The sequence below is a fragment of the Drosophila subpulchrella genome, chromosome 2L (genome assembly GCF_014743375.2).
Source record: "Drosophila subpulchrella strain 33 F10 #4 breed RU33 chromosome 2L, RU_Dsub_v1.1 Primary Assembly, whole genome shotgun sequence".
NCBI classification, from domain to species: Eukaryota; Metazoa; Arthropoda; class Insecta; order Diptera; family Drosophilidae; genus Drosophila; species Drosophila subpulchrella.
In genome coordinates, this window is record NC_050610.1 from 10294963 (window position 1) to 10314172 (window position 19210).

General features: G+C 36.2%; 4 protein-coding genes across 4 annotated transcripts; 3 read left to right on the plus strand and 1 right to left on the minus strand.

The window, feature by feature from the left end:
- Nucleotides 1-302: 302 nt before the first annotated feature.
- LOC119547179 (accessory gland protein Acp29AB-like) lies at nt 303-1093 on the minus strand. Its single transcript, XM_037853914.1, has one exon. The coding sequence runs from the start codon at nt 1065-1067 to the stop codon at nt 363-365; it is 705 nt and encodes a 234-aa protein (XP_037709842.1). The 5' UTR covers nt 1068-1093; the 3' UTR covers nt 303-362.
- A 1665-nt stretch (nt 1094-2758) lies between these two features.
- Nucleotides 2759-3164, plus strand: LOC119548173. The gene is made up of 2 exons (XM_037855286.1): nt 2759-2819; nt 2881-3164. The coding sequence occupies exons 1-2, from the start codon at nt 2808-2810 to the stop codon at nt 3097-3099; spliced, it is 231 nt and encodes a 76-aa protein (XP_037711214.1). The 5' UTR covers nt 2759-2807; the 3' UTR covers nt 3100-3164.
- A 7830-nt stretch (nt 3165-10994) lies between these two features.
- On the plus strand, nt 10995-11750 carry LOC119546228 (phenoloxidase-activating factor 2-like). Its single transcript, XM_037852368.1, has one exon. It carries the CDS (start codon nt 10995-10997, stop codon nt 11748-11750), a length of 756 nt encoding a protein of 251 aa, XP_037708296.1.
- Nucleotides 11751-15987: 4237 nt separating this feature from the next.
- LOC119546553 (juvenile hormone acid O-methyltransferase) lies at nt 15988-17114 on the plus strand. Its single transcript, XM_037852912.1, has 2 exons — nt 15988-16642; nt 16705-17114. Exons 1-2 carry the CDS (start codon nt 15991-15993, stop codon nt 16944-16946), a joined length of 894 nt encoding a protein of 297 aa, XP_037708840.1. The 5' UTR covers nt 15988-15990; the 3' UTR covers nt 16947-17114.
- The last annotated feature ends 2096 nt before the right edge of the window (nt 17115-19210 follow it).

Sequence of the window (19210 nt, forward strand, 5' to 3'; positions counted from 1 at the left end):
AGCTAACATATCACAAATTTTAAAGAAAACATTACCTAATAAGTAGAAAAAAATTAAGATATTCCTTGAAATTTATATTTTTTTAAGTTGTTCAAGTATGCTTTTGCCTTCAAGATTTTAATAGTCAATTTTTAAATGGTTCAAATGCTTGGAAATGCAATTAAGTAACGAGAACAAAGACTTTTAATTTTCCCGCCAAGAGTTTTGGTATTTTATGAAGATACCAAAAGTACTACAGAGCTGCCAGACTTCAGGAATAAGTACAATCCCTGTGTGTTGGCAACTCCGTTTCTTTTTGGAGGGCTTTTTAAAATTGCTTTATTAACGCTTGTTTACAAAGGCTGTACGAATATTACGTTTTTTTAATTTTCACTGGCTTGGCAAATAAAATAGTATCTCGTCTCGCACTTATCATCGTAAAAAACGCCTTTGTAGAGGTCGACGCAATGCTCCCTGTCATATGCATTGTTGGGTTCTCCAGATTGCCATGTTAAAAACGGTGCTCGCTTGCCGGTTGTCCATGAAACATAATGTCCCTCGTTTACCAGATCGTTGATGTCCAGCCAGTAGCTAGTATCGTGGGTGATTCGCTCCCTAAGATCCCGTAGCTCCTGTTCGTCCTGGATGACCGCCAATTGCCCGCCCATTTGAACACAGGTTTTCGAGGCAGAGAACCAGTTCTGGTGGTGATTCCTTTCGACATAGAAGTATCTCTTGCCGATCTTCTCGAAACCCGGTGGTATTACTTTATTGGGTGGCATCTTTGAGTTTTTGACCGTTGTTAGTACTTCCTGCAGGACTGACATCTGGGCGGTATGCTGACTATCTAGTTTTTCCAGGGATTCGTTTAGCCTTAGGACATCTGAGTTATTATTCCATTGCTGCTGATGCATTGCTATGTGGTCGATCAGTGGTTTCAATGCGGTCAGACAGAATTCGCCGCATTGATTGGGAGGGTCATTCAATGGGCATACCGATCGGTCCCCATTCTGCACCTCTGCCAAAGGTCCGAAAAATCCCCGTGCGACCAAAGCGAAAAGTAAATAAATTTCAGACCACACGAACATAATGAGATGGTACAACTGCTCTGGGCAAAAATGTATAACAGAATGATTTTATATGTATTTCATTAATTACCAGAGGTTGCGATAAGCATAATCACTATACTGTATATGTACTAAGTACATTGTACTTACATCCATATCTTATATAAAAATGAAAAACATCAGAAATATACAAAGCATCAGAATATATATATTATATACGTATGGGCATTTCCAGGGGTCGCGAACGTACGTTCGTACGCAATTAGTGCAAATAAAAAATAGAAAAAAAATCTTTTCAGAATTTTTTTTCCTATTTTATAGCATTTTGTTAGCTCTTAGCTTAGTGTAAATGATGGGATTTATTGAGCTATCACTTTCATAATATTGGCAAAAAACATGCGGTCGCGAACGTACACAGAATGGAAGTCTACTTTGGCTTAATCTAGTAAAATGCAAATATCTGCGAATTGGGACGGAATATTCTAAAGAAATAACTTTACTTTTAAAATGAATTTATGTAGCTTTCATTCGAGTCTGTTCCCAAGGAAATATCTCCATTTGTTTTTATTTTATTGAATTAAGTACCGGTCGCGAACGTACGGGTCGCGAACGTACGATTTTTCCATGTTGATTTATTAACAGTTAATTGAACATTTTTTTGCCCTCCTTGGATTTTTATCTTCTAATTAGATTGCAATAAAGAGATTTGGTAGAAAACGTTCAAACAAATCATATGTTTTCCTTGCGAAATAATTAATCATAAAAATGCCTTTAAAAGTAGCTAAAAATGAAAAAATGTGAATTTTTTCAATTTCAGGGAAATTTCTTCAACAAATCAAATGAAATATGCTTTGGTTCCACTGTGTTAAGAAAATATGGCCATTGATTTGTGAAAATACGCAAAAAATTCGATGATTTTGAAGATTTTCTTGATTTGGGCCTGGATGACCATTTTTAGGATTTGCCCATATACAATATTCGTCGAAAAGTATGTAACAGGATCACTAGCCGAGTCGATCTATGAACACTGTGATCTCGGAAACTATAAAAGCTATTATGTTAGGACTAAGCATGCAGATTATATAGGTTTCTGCCCAAAGCCGTGACGCCCACATTTTTAAAGATTTAAAATAAAAACAAATTTTATTTTATTTCGCTTCTCAATGCCTATCGGCAAGCCAAAAATTGTTAAAGTAGGACCATTAGTTTATGTAATGATTTTACGCCTGAATCTAGCAAGAACATGGTCAGTAACACCACAGCCAGAAGATAAAAGTGATGTTAAAATGTAAGTATATAATTATACAAACATAGATGTTTCTCAAATCAAAGGTATATTAATTTTGTGGGTATCTATTAGCCGGGGCTCCCGAGGGTTGACCCCTAAGCAAAAAAAAAAACCGAGATCTCAAAATATGTATATTCTACATGAACAAGGTGTACCAAATAGGTATACCTACTATAGTATAATCTAGCAGGTAAAAGAAACCAAATTAGCCTTAAGATTCTCTCTTTTTTCATAATTAATTTCAAGGCAGGAGATTAGTGTTACTACCTGCTATTCCGTATAAGGAGACCTATCTCCTTTTCCAGGATATTTTCTTTGATAATGAATACGCAGGTAGAGGCACCCCTAAATCTAATGACTCTAAGGTCGACCAGAGCATATAAATAGCCTTATCCGCTAGGATAGACCTCAGTTGCAAGAATACCCTCATACTCGCCGGTTTCACAGGGAAGCTAAACACAAATTTTATAAAAATGAAATTCTTGGTAAGGCCTAGTAAACTTCTTGGTTTCTGAATTTTTCACTAATTTAAAAATTGATTTTTAGATTCTATGTCTGGTTGTTATGCTTGCCGTAGCATCGGCGCGTCCCCAATTCGGATTTGGCGGATTCGGTTATAACAGCGGTTTCGGTTCCATTGGACAGCAACAACAAATACAACAGCAACAACAAACACAACAGGTAGCCTTTGGCGGATTCAGTCAGGAACAGCAACAACAAAGTTTCGGTGGATTCGGTGCACAGGGGATTGCCGCCTTCGGTTAACTACAAATAAGTAAATAAGTTCAGATTTTTATTTGATTTAAATATACATTTTGCACTGATCTTAACTGCTTACTCTTTGAAATTATGGTAGTGAATTTTCTCAACAAAGGTTTTTGTTTTCGTTGAAACTCTCAATCGTAGATACCGCAAAATTTTATAGAACCCTTTTTCACTGGCACATGGGCAGTATGGTATCTCCTGCTCCTCGATATTTTGGCGGCAGGTTATTACTGAACTTCCACCAATCCGAAATATTCTGGGCAGGGTTTTTGGGGCTTATTATGATAATATATGGTTTTCGGTACAACTCTCTTTCCTTAAACTAAAACTAGAGTCATATAGGACTTCTACCTTAGCATCGTCGATATCATCGGGGGCACATGGACACTTCTACATGTTTCTGAGTATCGGTTAAACCGCTTCGATGGCTTTTTAATGAATCTTTGACTTATTCATGAAATCGGCTCAGGAAACAGTAAAATATTTATACATACTACTCGAAAACTAAAAGGGTAAAAAGTATTCGTTGGAAATTATTAAACACGTGGAAGGATGCGTTTCCGACCATATAAAGTATGAACTGTCCGTATGAATGCAAGGGGCAAGTATGTTTCAGATGAGTGCCGCCGCACAAGTTTAATCAAAGTGATAATTGCAAAATGCAAAAAATGCATCGATATTTCTTTGCTTCTTCGAAGGTATATTTCTTTTGTAGTGGGTTAGCTGAGTGACGGGTGTCAGATAGTCGAGGCACTCGTCATTTGCATTATCTCTTGTCAATTGAATTTTAAGAACAACATTTTTAAAATGTCTAAGGTTTTAAATGTATTATTTTTGATAAATCTCAAATAATATATTATATTATTATATTAAAATGTCTAAGATTTTAATGTATTATTTTTGACAAATCTTAAACTATATTATTTTATTGATTGCATAAACCGTTTCATAAAATATATTAAAAACACTTGGCTCTTACTTTGACATCTTTCATTGAAGTTTATTTTATTATTATGTATAATATAATTTCTTTCCTTTAGAGTTATCCGTTAATTGTTTTTTTTCCGAAATTTATTTGGCTTGCGATTTCTTGGAGCTTTGGTTTAATTTACTCGCACATTGTTTTGGCTGTTGGGCAACCACCCACATCCCACCGCCACCCCATTGACCTCTGACCTCCCCTATTTCGTCTGCCTTCGTTGCGTGCGCATATGAGATAAAATATGTGGTCAATTTTACTTAATAGCGACTTAGTAGTAGTGTTGCCAAGATTTATGTGACGTTCATATTGCCACAGAAAGACAGAGCCAAACAATTTCCTTTTCTGCCATTCAAGGGTTAATTGGGGGTAGTTCAGTAGGGTAGGGGGCTGAATTTAGCCTTTATTCTGCGTGTTATTTTTATGATTATTGAATTTTAATGCATATCGAATGCACACATAAAGATTCAATGACACAAAGTCATAACTTCTGGGGGGCGGCCACAAAAAGCTGTGGGTGTGGCCAACCCTTTTTCCAAAAGTAATGTTTATGCCACATTTGGTTTGCACTTTTTGCTTTCAGCATAAAAAGGCGTAATATTTGTATTAACTTCAGAGGGGAAGAGTAACTTACGACACTGGAAAATTATTTATTAACCTTTTTTACTTGATTAAACAAGTAAAATAAACTGAACAGGTATTTGGATGTTGGGTATACAAAGTATAGTTAACTTTAACTTTAGTTTAACTTTACTTCATGAAGAATAAATGATTTGTTTTAAAGAATGTATAAAATAATTTTCTTAATTATTAAAATAATATTATTATAAGTTATAGTTCAATATATTTTTATAAATTGATTCAAAACTCTTGCTTAAAATTTCTTTAAGTGTTGGAACTTCTCCACACTGTCTTATCAAACAAACATTTCGTATGCCCAGCGGAGCGATCTTTTTATTGATATGCCACGGTGAGGGTGCGGCGCAAATATTAACCCCTTGTTGCCACTGCTCCTGTTTGATTTTTTCCTGTTTTTTTTTGTGTCTGCACTTCTGACTTGCCCTGACGCCCTGTCAAAACACCTTTCCCGAAGGATGTGCGTCTGTCAGTGACATCAAAACCTTCCTTCAGATGTGGGGCGTTTATGAGTATGCTCACTTGCAAAAATATTATATTTTGTATGGTATGATTCTTTGAGATTAAAAGAGTTTTAACATTTTTTTTAAAGGTTATTATATAGTAAGATTGGTAACAAAGAACTAAGAGGTCAATAATATGAATTATATATTATTATATTATTTTAAAACTCCATTTTCATTCATTAAAATAAATCGTGTTCCGAATTTAAATAAAAACGTTTTTTACGATTTTTAATTTTTTTTGAAATATTAAATATTTAATTTTAATAAAAAGAAAACATTTTCCAAATTTGGAAACACTTTTCTGCGAATTTCGATTCTGGAGAATATGGCACGTTTCCTGGTTTTATTTTCGAGTGTGCTTCAGAACCCCGAGATTCTCTTTTTTTATCATCGAATGCCATTTTGCAACGTGTCATATTTACTCTGCGGATTTGTCCCATTATTCACTTGACAACACCACGGAGATCCGAGTGCTCTTCGATTTTTTTGTTGTTGATTCTCAAGTGCCTGGTGCGGCTTAGTTTAAAGTTGATTCGCTGCCACGCGTTTTCCATTTGCCATTTCCCCTGCCATTTTCCGAGTCCCTTTGTTGTTATTTTTGCAAATTTAGCTTTATCTATTTTTCTATATCATTGAACTGTTTTTTATGGGATTTTCTTCATCATTCGGCTTTTGGTTTTCGGTTTTGGGTTTTGGAAGGGTGGCCTTCGATTTCTGGTTGATTTGCAGGCCTTGCTGACTTCTTATCGAGTGGAACGTACGTCTGTGCATATGTGTGGAGAGTGAAATGATGATATGTGGCTTATTATTGTCAATTTTTATGGGATTTTCATGTGTGACTGCATTCGGGGTGTACTATAGAATACGTTGAAATGAATGTGTTAGATAAGAATTGCGTGAAATGTTGGTGAGGGGTGGCGAAAATGGAATATGACCTGAACGGCGCTGATGGGATTAGGGAGATAAATATCTTGGAGTTAATTTGCTTAAAAAAATGTTGTTTCTGGAAAGTATATAGGAATATGGAACATTTTTTTGTATTCATAACGAAAAATGTTAAATAGATATATAACCTAAAATAAGACATATTTGTACAAAATATAACATGTTTTTTTTTAATATTATTTGGATTTGGGTAAAATTTATCAAATAGGGAAATTAAACAATTTAGTTCTTACTTAAAAGATAAAGACATTGAAGGAACTTCAATATTAAGAGTAATTGTGTAACAGTAATTTTGTTAGTACGTTTATTTTCTACTTTTAAGACACACTACAAATTCTTTTTCCTGAAACATTGCCACCCAAAATCTTTGCTTTCTTAATCCCTTATGAACACTAGAATCCTGCGACTAAATCTTCTTATCTCATCCACTCTCCGTAATGCATCTCAAACTACTGAAATCCCAGGCAAACAATACTCTCCTACCAGCAAATAAACTTTGCAACAGAACGTGATCAAACATAATCAAAGAATAAGGTACACTATCCCTCCTCCAGAAGGCAATTTCCCCGCCCCAAGGAAAAACTATCAAGCGTGTCACACAAAAAAAGGGGGGAGTTGAGAACCTTATAATTTTCTTACGAAATAAACTGCAAATAAAGTGAATTTTATGCAAAATATGTTTAATAAACAAAATCAAGTTGGGCCAAGGGTATAACAAAATGGACTAAAACGTAGGAAAAGCCGGAAAAGGACATCGACGACAGTGTGAAGATTTTTAATTGCCTTAGGAAAACGTGTGTGGGTGAGTGGGTGTTTCTGTGGGCCTTGAGATGCCAAGCCGAGATAATAAGATTGTAAACTATGAAACGAGGGGGTGTTGAAGAAGAATTATCCCCAGCTCGGGTTTAACCCCATATGTGTGTGCCTTTCCCTTTGGCTGGTTAGTGTCCATAAGGATGTGGATGTGTCCTTTCTGCTTGGTTTTGCCTTTTTAATGTCATTTCAGCTACTTTACAACGAGATTTTTCAGTGGGGTTTTGCCAGTGTCTCGGGGAATTTCACAAAATGCCAACTCATTACAATTTGGCCTGACTCTTGACTCTTGGCGGCAACTTTCTTTCCCCCAGTTCACTACAATCTGGCCACGTAATTAATGGTCTACATACACACAAGTATCTTTGTATCTTTGGCTATTCACTTCGAATATCATCCCAGGTCTTCTCTAAAAACCTCATCGAACTCAAGGCGAAGTCAAGGAGTTTTTTGACTTTTTTATGCTGACGCTAACTCGAAAATAATTTGATATTTTCAATTAAAGTTTTCAATGGCTTTTGAGAATGTTTTCTGATTTTCCTTTGGCAGGGGGAAAACAATAATTGCATTGTAATTGACTTTTGATAGTGTTCCCTCTTCTGGTCCTTGTCTTTACTGACTTTTCAAGGAGGGTGGGATGTATAGTTAAGGGTTTGGCGTTCGATGGAAGTAAGAATGTGTTGCGGTTTAGGGGTGGCTTTGCCTTGAATTTGACTTTCAGTCTCTCTGGGGTAAGGTCATTTATCGAGACAAAGCTAATACGTAATTGAAAACGAAACTTTAGCTTTAAAAAGAGTGAGGAAACAATATATTTTTTTATAAAAATTTAATAATATAGCCTTCATTTACCATACCAAATTTATTTGAAGTCATTTAAAAAAAATTAAGAGAAATCGAACCATTCATTAAAAAGTTATAAGCAAATTTAGTGTGCATTCTCGGAAACAGTCGATTTGCTACATGCATATCTCCATCTTCCTCGCACTTCCCTTATCTGAGTAACGGGTATCTAATGGTCGATGCCATTATTTTTATAAAGCTAAAAACTAATTACATTTGGAAATTGGTAGGAATTTAAGGAAATCTATATTTTTTTCATCAAAGTATGTATAGTATCTTTCTCAAATAGGACCTCACTTTTCTCTGACAAAAAATATAATTTTACGAATTCCTTTTAATTTCCCCTTGCCCAGTCATATTTTTCCTTTTATCATCGATTCTTGCTCTCTCTTTTTTTTGTGAGATGACGAGCTCCATTGAAATATTTTGCCATTATTAATTAATTTTTATTTCTGTCTTTCAATATTGAGTTTCCTCCCCCCACCCACGGTTCTCTCATTATAAAAAAGCGCAATGCGGACGATTTTAATTTACACCCGAACACATAAAACGCCCTACAGCTTCCTCGTCCGCTCTTCCACAAAGCTAAAAATAATTTGCAACAAACAAAACAGCGCAAAAGGAAAACTTGATTATTTTATAAAAATATTTTGTTACGTTAAAGAAAATTTCACCATTTTTCTCTGTTGCTCTTTTTTCAACATTACCCCACCCCCCACTTCTGATTTCTTTTCCGTTGGCGCTTTGTCGATATTAAACGAAAATAAAATATAAACAAAAAAAGCGACAAAAAATTGCAAGTTTTTCCTTTCTTTGTTGTTGTTGGTGGACAGGGGGGGTGGTGGGCGAAATACCTGTATAGCTGAGGTGGGCGTGGCAGTGGGGTGGAAATTGTTATTGAATGCCATGCTCGGGCAGCTCGACAATTTTTTCCCATTGCATACTTTTAAGCGCAAAATCAGCTTAGGGGCTCATTATCCAGCGTTCGTTCATTCATTTAATTTTTAATTAATTTTCCCAACGCCCGCAAAAAATCAAAAAAAAGAAAAACAAATTAATATAAGAAGGAATATGCATATACATATAGAAAATGTGAAAGGATTTCGCTGGCTGCCATCAGCACTCGCTAGCTTTTGGCTATTTGTGGGCTTCTTTGGGCCCCGAGTTTAAAAAAAAAAGCAAAAAAAAAATTAAAAAGAAATGTGTGTTGTGGGGAGAAAGTGGCACAAAGGGTTGAGTGGGTGGGATTATTGGGTGGAAGTGGTGGTTCTTTTTCCTTGGCGCGCTGCCTTCTTCACTACTTAATTATTTTCGCTGCTCTTTTGAGCCTGGCCTTTGGCTCAAAACTTGTAAAATACTTATGTAATAAAAATTAAATAAACAACAGAACACCATAAAATTGCACGTAAATGAATGTTGGGTACCCTATACTTAACATGTGAAATATTAATCAATATTATATAAAAGCTTGTCAGTACTTTTTGTGATTATTCTTAAGTATTAAATATTTATAAACATTAATCAATATTTTATAATATCTTGTTAGAAATTTTTGTGATTTATGTTAAACTATTTATTGATTATGGTTAGAATATTTCAACATATTTAATATTTGAAAGTATTAAGCAATGAGATATATTCAATTTACAGAATTTTAATAACTAAACTCATTTTATAGAAAATAGTATTTAATGTGATTTAAAATTTATCGTGTTTTCTTTTGCGTTCTTAAAAAATAATTCAAAATATTTTAGAATTTCTAAATAAAGTATTTGTAATGCATTATAATTTTTTCTACATTAAAAATCCCATTTCCCCTATAGAAAGGGTATTTAAAAAATACAACCAGCCAAAAGCAAAAACGGAACAAGGAAGCGTTAATTGATTTTGTTTTATTCTTTTGCACTCTCTAAGCTCGCCACACGAAAGCTGGGAAAATTGGAGCTGGGGAAATGGGTTGTTTTCGGCGAAAAGGAAATGAAATACAAAAGAAAAACACAGTGAAACAGTAGCAAGTAGCAACCCTTTGCCAAAGTTTTTCCCTTTCTTGCTCCGCTCCTTTTATGCTTAATTAAATATTCATCAAACACACAATGGAAAACTTTTAAATACTCATCAAGTTTGCGGGCATCGTCGTCTTGGGAGACAGGAAAATCGCCCCTTGGATTTTCGTGGGGAAACCGAGATGATGAAGCCAAGGATGAGCTCATATGTTTGTCTGGGTCTGTCCGCTCTAATCAATAACAACAAATCGCCGTTTACTTTGTATTTTAAATCCGCATAGCTCACTCTTTTACTACAGTTTATACACTGTTAAAAATTAGAAGTGATTTATTAAATATAAATAATATTTTATACTGCAATCATTAACAGCGTTGGTCAGTGCTATAACTAGTTGGGAATTATAGCGTCACCAGAGCGATAAACTGCGGAAAGTTGATCAAGCCCTTATTAAAACTTTTTCTTAACACACTTACAAATTTGTGCTGATTTATGAGCTGTATTACTTTAAAATGTAATTATTTAATTAATACATTTTGATCCCTCTATATCATATTTATTGCTTATTCTACGGAATTGTACATTTATCTACATCCAAGTACATGGTTATATTTCTGCGTAATCTAAATAAATCCTTAAGTTCTAATTATTTTGTCTGACTCATATTTTCAAATTTAGAGAAATATCGTCACTGGGGAAGTAAAATACTTTGCTTAAGCAATAAAATTGATAAGGAAGTATGACTCCAGGATTTGAGACGTATAAAATGCGGGACCAAACACCATGGGATTGTTAGTTACTTTCTCTACTCAAAGAGTTATGGCACGATTCTGGGCACTCGGAGCTCTTTTTCTAAGCTCCTTAGTTCTTTTTGGGGAAGCCTGCAATTACCAATGCATTCCCAAAGAACATTGTGAAGAAGAGGCAGCTATTTTGGGTTTCAATCACCCAGCCCACCGCACAACAATATGCAGATCGTCTGAGATTTGTTGCAAAGTTTCAAGAAAAGTAAGTTAATTAAAACGGTTTGTATACAATATATCTAAAGTTAATATATTTTTGATTATTCCCAGCAAACTTATACGAATGAACCTCCTGCAAGATGTCTTTTATACGAGTCACCGAATGGTGGACTTGAAAGTCAACCTTGCGGAAAAAGCAATTCGAAAGAGTATATGAAAAGGTTTATCACCGAATATCAAGTGACTCCCGGTGAATATCCCTGGGTAGTGGCTATATTTAAAAAAGGCGAATACTTGGCTGGCGGTTCTTTAATTGCCCCTGGAGTGGTTCTCACAGCTGCCCATCGTGTAAAATTTGAACTGAAAGATGATATTGTGGTAAGGGCTGGCGAATGGGATTTTAATTCGAATACAGAAGGGTTCCAGTTTGAGGAACGCCAAGTGGAGAAAATAGTGTGGCACGAAAGATTTGATTTTCAAAGTGGTTCCAACAATTTGGCGCTGCTCTTCCTAAAATCAAAGTTCCAATTGAAGGAGCATATTCGAACTATCTGCTTGCCGACCCCAAAAACTTCGTTCGAAGGACAACGCTGCATTGTAGCCGGTTGGGGAAAAACAAATATCACCGATCCCGAAGATTCTACCGTTCTGAATAAGATTACACTACCCATAATAAACCGAAATAAATGTGAGCAACAACTGAAGTTGACCAAGTTGGGCTGGAGCTATCAACTTCCCCAGGGTATGATTTGTGCCGGAGGTGAGTTAAACCAGGATGCCTGTATCGGTGATGGAGGATCCCCGCTTTTCTGCTCCATTGGAGATCGCGATAAGGATATCTACATGCAGGTGGGCATCGTGAACTGGGGCATCTCCTGCGGATTAGAAAATGTCCCGGCAACCTATACAGATGTGGCCATGTTTCGGGAGTGGATTGATGAGAACCTGCTGGACTTTAACTATAATTAAATAGTCGGTTCGAGATTATTATGTTATATATTCTACATATTACTTTATGTCTAACCACATTTTAAATGATATTCCTTACTGAATTGTACAATTTGAGATGATTTTGAGACTAAGAATAATATGATATTATTTTGATAGTAATTTAAAGTACGAGAGTTCAATTTGCGTTTTATGGTAAAACCTGGTCTGGAATCGTTTTATAGAGGAGGGTCGCACCCCAAAAACTGGAACTTCCTTAAAAATCGTAATATGTACTTTGATTTAAAGATCAAATTAATCCCAAAATTTGTAACCAAAAAAGTTGGTACCATATAGAATTGTAGAAACCTAGCTGATTGTAAGGTAAACCCTATTTTAAATAAAAAAATGTATTTTAAATACCCTTTTTTTCCGTGTAGATATGTGAGGTTATCTACAGCTCCCGAAGAATTCCCCTTTGGGACATTAAAAACTCATTTCCCCACCCGTGACGTACCGAATCTCACTCTCAACCCTTTTACTCTTTATAAGATTTCCTAGCCTTGTTTGTTATTTTGATATTTCAACATATGCAAAAGTTTTTGTTGTTCCTACTGCCAACCCCCATACCACATGTACAAATAACCAGAACGGTCTTCTATACTCTACTGTTCAGTTAGATAAACTTTAAATAGTTTTCAAGTGTGTGCGAATGATTTCTCGGAAAAGAGAGTCAAAGTAGTGGAGTTGGGGGTTAAGGGTTGTTCAGTGGGTGATGGGTGGGCTTATAAGTGCTCGTGGATCCATTAGAAATCACATAAAACTATGAGATTTTGTTTACTTTTCCTTTCGGTTCTTTATTTCTTTTGTTGTTTATTCTAAAAGGGGTGGTTGAGATATTGAAAGGAGGTGTAAGCTGAATTAATTGGCTTAGTATTACTAAGGAAGAAGGTTAGTAGGAAGAAGGTTAGTAAAGTAAGTAAAAGACAGTAAAAGAAGAATATTCTATATACGAAAGGCACCTTAAGATTCCCATTACCTTAGCAACTTATCATAAAACTATGAAAGATTTAAAATTGCTTTTGTGTACACAGTCTCTGTGAAATAATAATAATATATTCAATTAGTTATTAAACTATAATGCTTAATTAAGCATGCTGTTTTTGGGGTCTAATCTTATAAGCATTTAATATAAATAAATATATATTTTTTTGTGAAATCCCCCGAAAAATATTATGTATAGTTGGTTAATCCAATTTGCGAATTCAGAAGAAAAAAAATTTGATAACGATTTCAATTCAAAACAAGGGAGAACGCTGTAGTCGAGTACCTCGACTATTAGATACCCGTTACTCAGCTAAAGGGACCAAAGGAAAATGGAGATATGAAAGCAGCAAAGCGAGATTGAAATGCGCCACCTACCGGCGGTAGACTGATTTAAGCGATGTGGGCGTTAGAGTGGGCGTGGCAAAGTTTTTGGATCAATCGATAGGTATTGACGAGACCAATACATTTCAGTTACAATTTTTTATCTAGCATGAAAATTGTGGGCGCCACAGGCTTGGGCGGTTTGTGGGCGTTAGAGTGGGCGTGGCATATTTGCGTAACAAACATGCGCTGCGCTCAAGCCTACGGCATCTAAATCTAAAAACCCATTTCTCTATCTTTGATATTTTCCGAGATATTCGCGTTCATATATACGATTTTTTGAAGTTTGTGGGCGGTTTGTGGGCGTTAAAGTGGGCGTGGCAAACTTTTTTTTGGGTCAATCGATAGGTATTGATGAGAATACATTTCAGTTAAAATTTTTATTCTGGCATCAAAACTGTAGGAGCCACAGTTTTGGGCGGTTTGTGGGCGTTTGTGTGGGCGTGGCACTCTACTGAAACAAAGCTGCGTAAGAGTCTCAGGAATCTGCACGCCAAATCTCAATAGCCTAGCTCTCATAGTTTCCGAGATCTCAGCGTTCATCCGGACAGACGTCTAGATCGACTCGGCTAGTGATCCTGATCAAGAATATATATACCTTATGGGGTCGGAACGCTTCCTTCTGCCTGTTACGTACTTTCCGACGAATCTAGTATACCCTTTTACTCTACGAATAACGGGTATAAATATATATGTTAATGTTGATTTCAAGCTGACAAACCGTATAATTATGAATCATAAGTATGGAATTTGGCAATTATAACAAATGATTATGTTTTCCTAAGAACGATAAGCTTACCCTTTTAAAAGTAAAAGTAATGTGGTTCTGCTTTTATTTTCTAAAGGGCTCATTTAAATATAAATCGATTGTAGTTTAGGGAATCGGTTCATTGTTTAATCCTGAAAACAACTCTCACTTAAATTCCTCCTTGCTCCCTTATCTCCAATAATAATTAATTTATGTGATATAAATGCATTAAGATACCCCAAGCCAAGGAACTCGAGATACTCCCAAATGAATCGAAATCTTAAAGACCCCCGTTCGGTTCGTTTCGGTTTGGTTCGTCCGATTTAATTGATTTTCGTGGCTCTGTGACAGCTCGAGCCAATCGTCAGCTCTCGGTAATTGCAAGCCGAATAACCCCTTTTGCCCATTTTGGCCAAAAAGAGTCTGCGACAAATGCAATTAACCAGCCGTAACGCCCACACACATTAAGCCAGAAACAGAAACCCAGCGAGGGCTTTTGATGTCACTTCTGGCAAATGAATTTATACGGATGTGATGCCAGTCGAGTGTTGGAGAATTCGAAATATGAACGTGAGGTGGAGTCTGGAATACATGTAAGTATATTCATATCCCAGGGACATCAAACGGTCGTACTGCTCATATGTGAAATATTTCAAATATCATGAGCTTCGCTTTCTGGGCCCGGCAGCAATTACACAAATGTAATTTGCAGCTAAATGGAATGTTTTTAATGAATTTATATTCCCCGGAATATCGCAGAGAAGGTGAAAAGGGTGAGCCCTGTCTCCCACTCAAACCAAATAAACTCCCCCCCAACCATTTCTATTTCTGTTTTGTAAAATCATTATTGATAGGTACTTATATTTATCCAAAAATAGATTAATATCTTTTGAACTATTTTAGAATAATTCTTAGGGTAGGTCATCGAACCAACTTCAGTTTTTTTTATGTCTTCTTGGGTTGAATGTACCTCGAATATATTTCACTTCTGCACTTTCGGGATCACCGAAAATTATGAGCATCATTTTTTGGGCATTCTCATTCGTTTGTTGGGTCTTATCGCCATTGTTCAATTGGAGGCTGGTACACTGGTCATGAAAATTATGGTAATTTCGTGTGGAATTCACTTCCAGGGGTGTGCTCAAGTTCATTTGCGATTTGCATGACTATGCCTGGTTACGTACTTCAGGCATAGTAATTCTATGAAGGAAGCATTAGCTAAGCTCCATTGACCTAGAACTTGAGCTTTCCATGCCCGATTTCTGGAGATAAAATCGAGCACGAGGTTTTGTAAGTGTTTTTTTTATTGTCGCGTGAGCATTTATGAAAGTTTAAAAAGTCGTTAAATTTTTTTTTTTAGTATTTTAGTTTTTGTGCAACTTTTTAATTTCAGTTGAACGAATTCTTCAGTTTATATTCATTTTTGTTTGTAATAAATGTTATATTATATTTCTCTAAAAGAACTGTTTAACTATACAGATTTATAAATTATAAAAAACGAAATCCAAACTAAATATTTAATATGAAAAATAATTTTTAAAAAATGAATTTGATAAAGAAATACATTTTTTAGTAAATGTAAGTGAATTTTTTTATATATTTAATTACGGCTCTCTTAAGTTTTTAATAAACTTTGCTTATTATTTAAGGAACAAAATATTATTTCATAGCTAGTTGTTTTATAGCCAAAACAAAAGTGTTTACAAATACGTATTTTAACAAAGAAAATATTTGGAAAACTACTATACTTTACTATAATTTTAATTGTCTTTTTTTTTCAAGTTCGATGCTTATTAAAATTAACATTAAAAAAATGCTTATAAATCTTTTATGAACATTTTTTTAAGTCATAAATGTAGTATAAATATGTTGTTGACCAGTGTATTCCCTAGGTGCTAGCTCTCTCTTTTTGTCGTATTTCCCTTAACGGAACCAATAAAATTACAAAGCTTTAAAAATAAATAATGCTGGTACGTAATTAGCTCGACGTCATGAGTTGAAGAGCGGGATTTGGGGCGAGAGTAAATTAGAATCTCCGTCTGATGACATCACGACCGGGGTGTATATAAAGCTGAGATCGGCTCCAAACGTCGATCAGTTGTCGAGATGAATCAGGCCTCTCTATATCAGCACGCCAACCAAGTGCAAAGGCACGATGCCAAGTTGATTCTGGACGAGTTTGCATCGACTTTGCAGTGGCGTTCCGATGGAGAAGATGCCCTCTTGGATGTGGGTTCGGGATCCGGAAATGTGCTCATGGACTTCGTGAGGCCCCTGCTCCCCATCCGGGGTCAGTTGGTTGGCACTGATATATCCAGTCAGATGGTGGGCTATGCCAGCAAGCATTATCAGCGGGAAGAACGTACCCGATTCCAAGTTCTGGACATAGGATGCGAACAACTCCCTGAGGAACTGAGTGGCAGATTTGACCATGTCACCTCATTCTACTGCCTCCATTGGGTGCAAAACCTCAAGGGAGCCCTCGGCAATATCTACAATCTTCTGAGACCCGAAGGCGGTGACGTTCTCCTGGCATTCTTGGCCTCCAATCCGGTTTACGAGGTCTATAAGATCCTTAAAACGAATGAAAAATGGTCGACTTATATGCAGGATGTGGAGCAATTTATATCCCCACTTCACCATAGCTTAAGTCCTGGCGAGGAATTTAGCCAGCTCTTAACCGATGTGGGTTTTATTCAGCACAATGTGGAGATAAGAAATGAAGTATTTGTTTACGAAGGTGTCAGGACTGTGAAAGGTTAGTAAAATATATATAACAATTATTGGATTTTTTATTAATTAATAATCGTTTACTTTTAGATAATGTAAAAGCCATTTGTCCGTTTCTGGAGCGAATGCCCATAGACTTGCATGAGGAATTCCTCGATGATTTCATAGACGTTGTTATATCGATGAATTTGCAGCAGGGCGAAAAGAATGAGGATCAAAAGTTTTTATCGCCCTATAAACTGGTTGTGACCTATGCTCGCAAGACTCCCGAGTTTGTAAACAATGTTTTTCTGGAACCCACACATCAAAATTTGGTCAAGGGAATTAATTAGTTATTTTGATTATTTTTGTATGGAATGAGAGATAATTTTTATAGAGTCTATTAATGCCAAATAATATTTAATACTTAACTAAATTTAATATAAAATGTTCCTAAAAATTGTCACACACGTGTATCTGCGGGGTTAAAATTAGAAAATTATTAAAAATAATAAGAGTAAGAGGCTTCTAGAATTTTGTATTAATGTTAAGAAATTGCTTAATAAACTAAACCATACTAATTATTTTACCTATATTATTTTCACATTATCCAACTTGCCTTACCTAACCATCTTATTCAAGATTAATGTTTTTCATTTAAATAATAACACTTGTCTCGGCTTACAAATGAAATATGTAATCAAATATTCCATTTGATATATCATTTATAGAGGGGCTTAGGCATTATAATTGCTGCTTTTGACAGAACCAATTATTCCAGCCAGCAAGTATAACTCTCTCTCACTCTCCCTCTCAGTTTAGTACCATATATATATAGTTGTCTGGGGTTAACTCTCACTCTCGAATGGAACGTTTCATCTTTCCCAAAGCTTAACGTCAAAAACCGCGCGTTTCCCTCGCGATTTTGATGTATCAAAACTTTTCCTCAGACGAAAAGCCGCCCGTTGCGTTTCAAATATGGGGGTAAACCGAGTTTTTGGGATCCCTTGAAAGGGTTGAAAATGTTGCCATTTCAGTCTAAGAACAATTTTAATTGTTTTTTCGCTGTTCTTTTTTTATGTCGGCTGTGGGTTACGTATGTTAGAGTTTGTTGTGGAATTTCGAAATGAGTTATTAACGCGATGTCGACAGAAATGCGCATTCATGTCATTTATCAGTGGGTTAGCATTTTCGAGGCGTGAGTCTGTCTCGCATCAAGGCAATTGGAACCCCAATCCGAAAAGTAGTAAATGTTTGTCTTAATCTTTGATTTTTGTTTTCCTTACCATTTAAAATCAACTTACCCCCGAGAAAATCACCCGGCTCATCCTTAAAATACCCCGACCCTTTTGTTTCTGGCAAATGTAAACGACAGGAATTAATTTAGATAAATGATTTCTCAAGTGCGATGGCTGGGCTTCAGACGATTTGCCGCCTGTCAGTCAAATGGATTCTACATTTTCCCCCTTTTCCGCCCCCCGATTTTCTTCGGTTTCCGCGTTGGGGCGTGGCATGCGATTTGTATATAAGTATATCCCCCCAGATTTATCCCAGAGAACTTACCAACCCGTCTCAAAATTGTTTTCGCAAACAAATTTTCGTATTGAAATTTGATTTATTTGTTAATTTGTTTGTAATGAATTTTCCGTTTGCTTGGCTGCCTGCCCGGAAGGTTGGGGGATTTCTGATTTTCGGTGGGGGAGGGTATTGGTATTGGGTCCTCTTTAATTGCCTGTTCCTGGCATTTCGGTTTTCCTTCTCTGCATCATTTGCTGGGCTAATTTTCTTCGAACTTGAAAGATTCCGGGGGTAAATTTTTGTGCTTTGGCTTGGAAAGAACAATTGGAAGAATCCTAATTATCCGAATTGGTTGTATTGGGGGGATTAGCTTTCTAAACAAAGTATTGTTTATTTCTTGTTTAATCAAAACACTCTGCAGGCATATATTTTAATTAGGTTTTTAGGCTTGCTTCTTATACATATATGCGAGCCCATCACTTTTAAATACCCAAATATGAACATGTTATTATACCCGTTACTCGTAGAGTAAAAGGGTATACTAGATTCGTCGGAAAGTATGTAACAGGCAGAAGGAAGCGTTTCCGACCCCATAAAGTATATATATTCTTGATCAGGATCACTAGCCGAGTCGATCTAGCCATGTCCGTCTGTCCGTCTGTCCGTCTGTCTGTCCGGATGAACGCTGAGATCTCGGAAACTATGAGAGCTAGGCTATTGAGATTTGGCGTGCAGATTCCTGAGCTTCTTACGCAGCGCAAGTTTGTTTCAGTAGAGTGCCACGCCCACTCTAACGCCCACAAACCGCCCAAAACTGTGGCTCCTACAGTTTTGATGATAGAATAAAAATTTCAACTGAAATGTATTGTTCTCATCAATACCTATCGATTGATAAAAAAAAGTTTGCCACGCCCACTTTTACGCCCACAAACCGCCCACAAACTTCAAAAAATCGTAAATATGAACGTGGATATCTCGGAAACTATCAAGGATAGAGAACTGGGATCTCATATTTAGAATCCGTAGCCTTGTGCGCAGCGCAAGTTTGTAACGCAGATATGCCACGCCCACTCTAACGCCCACAAACCGCCCAAGCCTG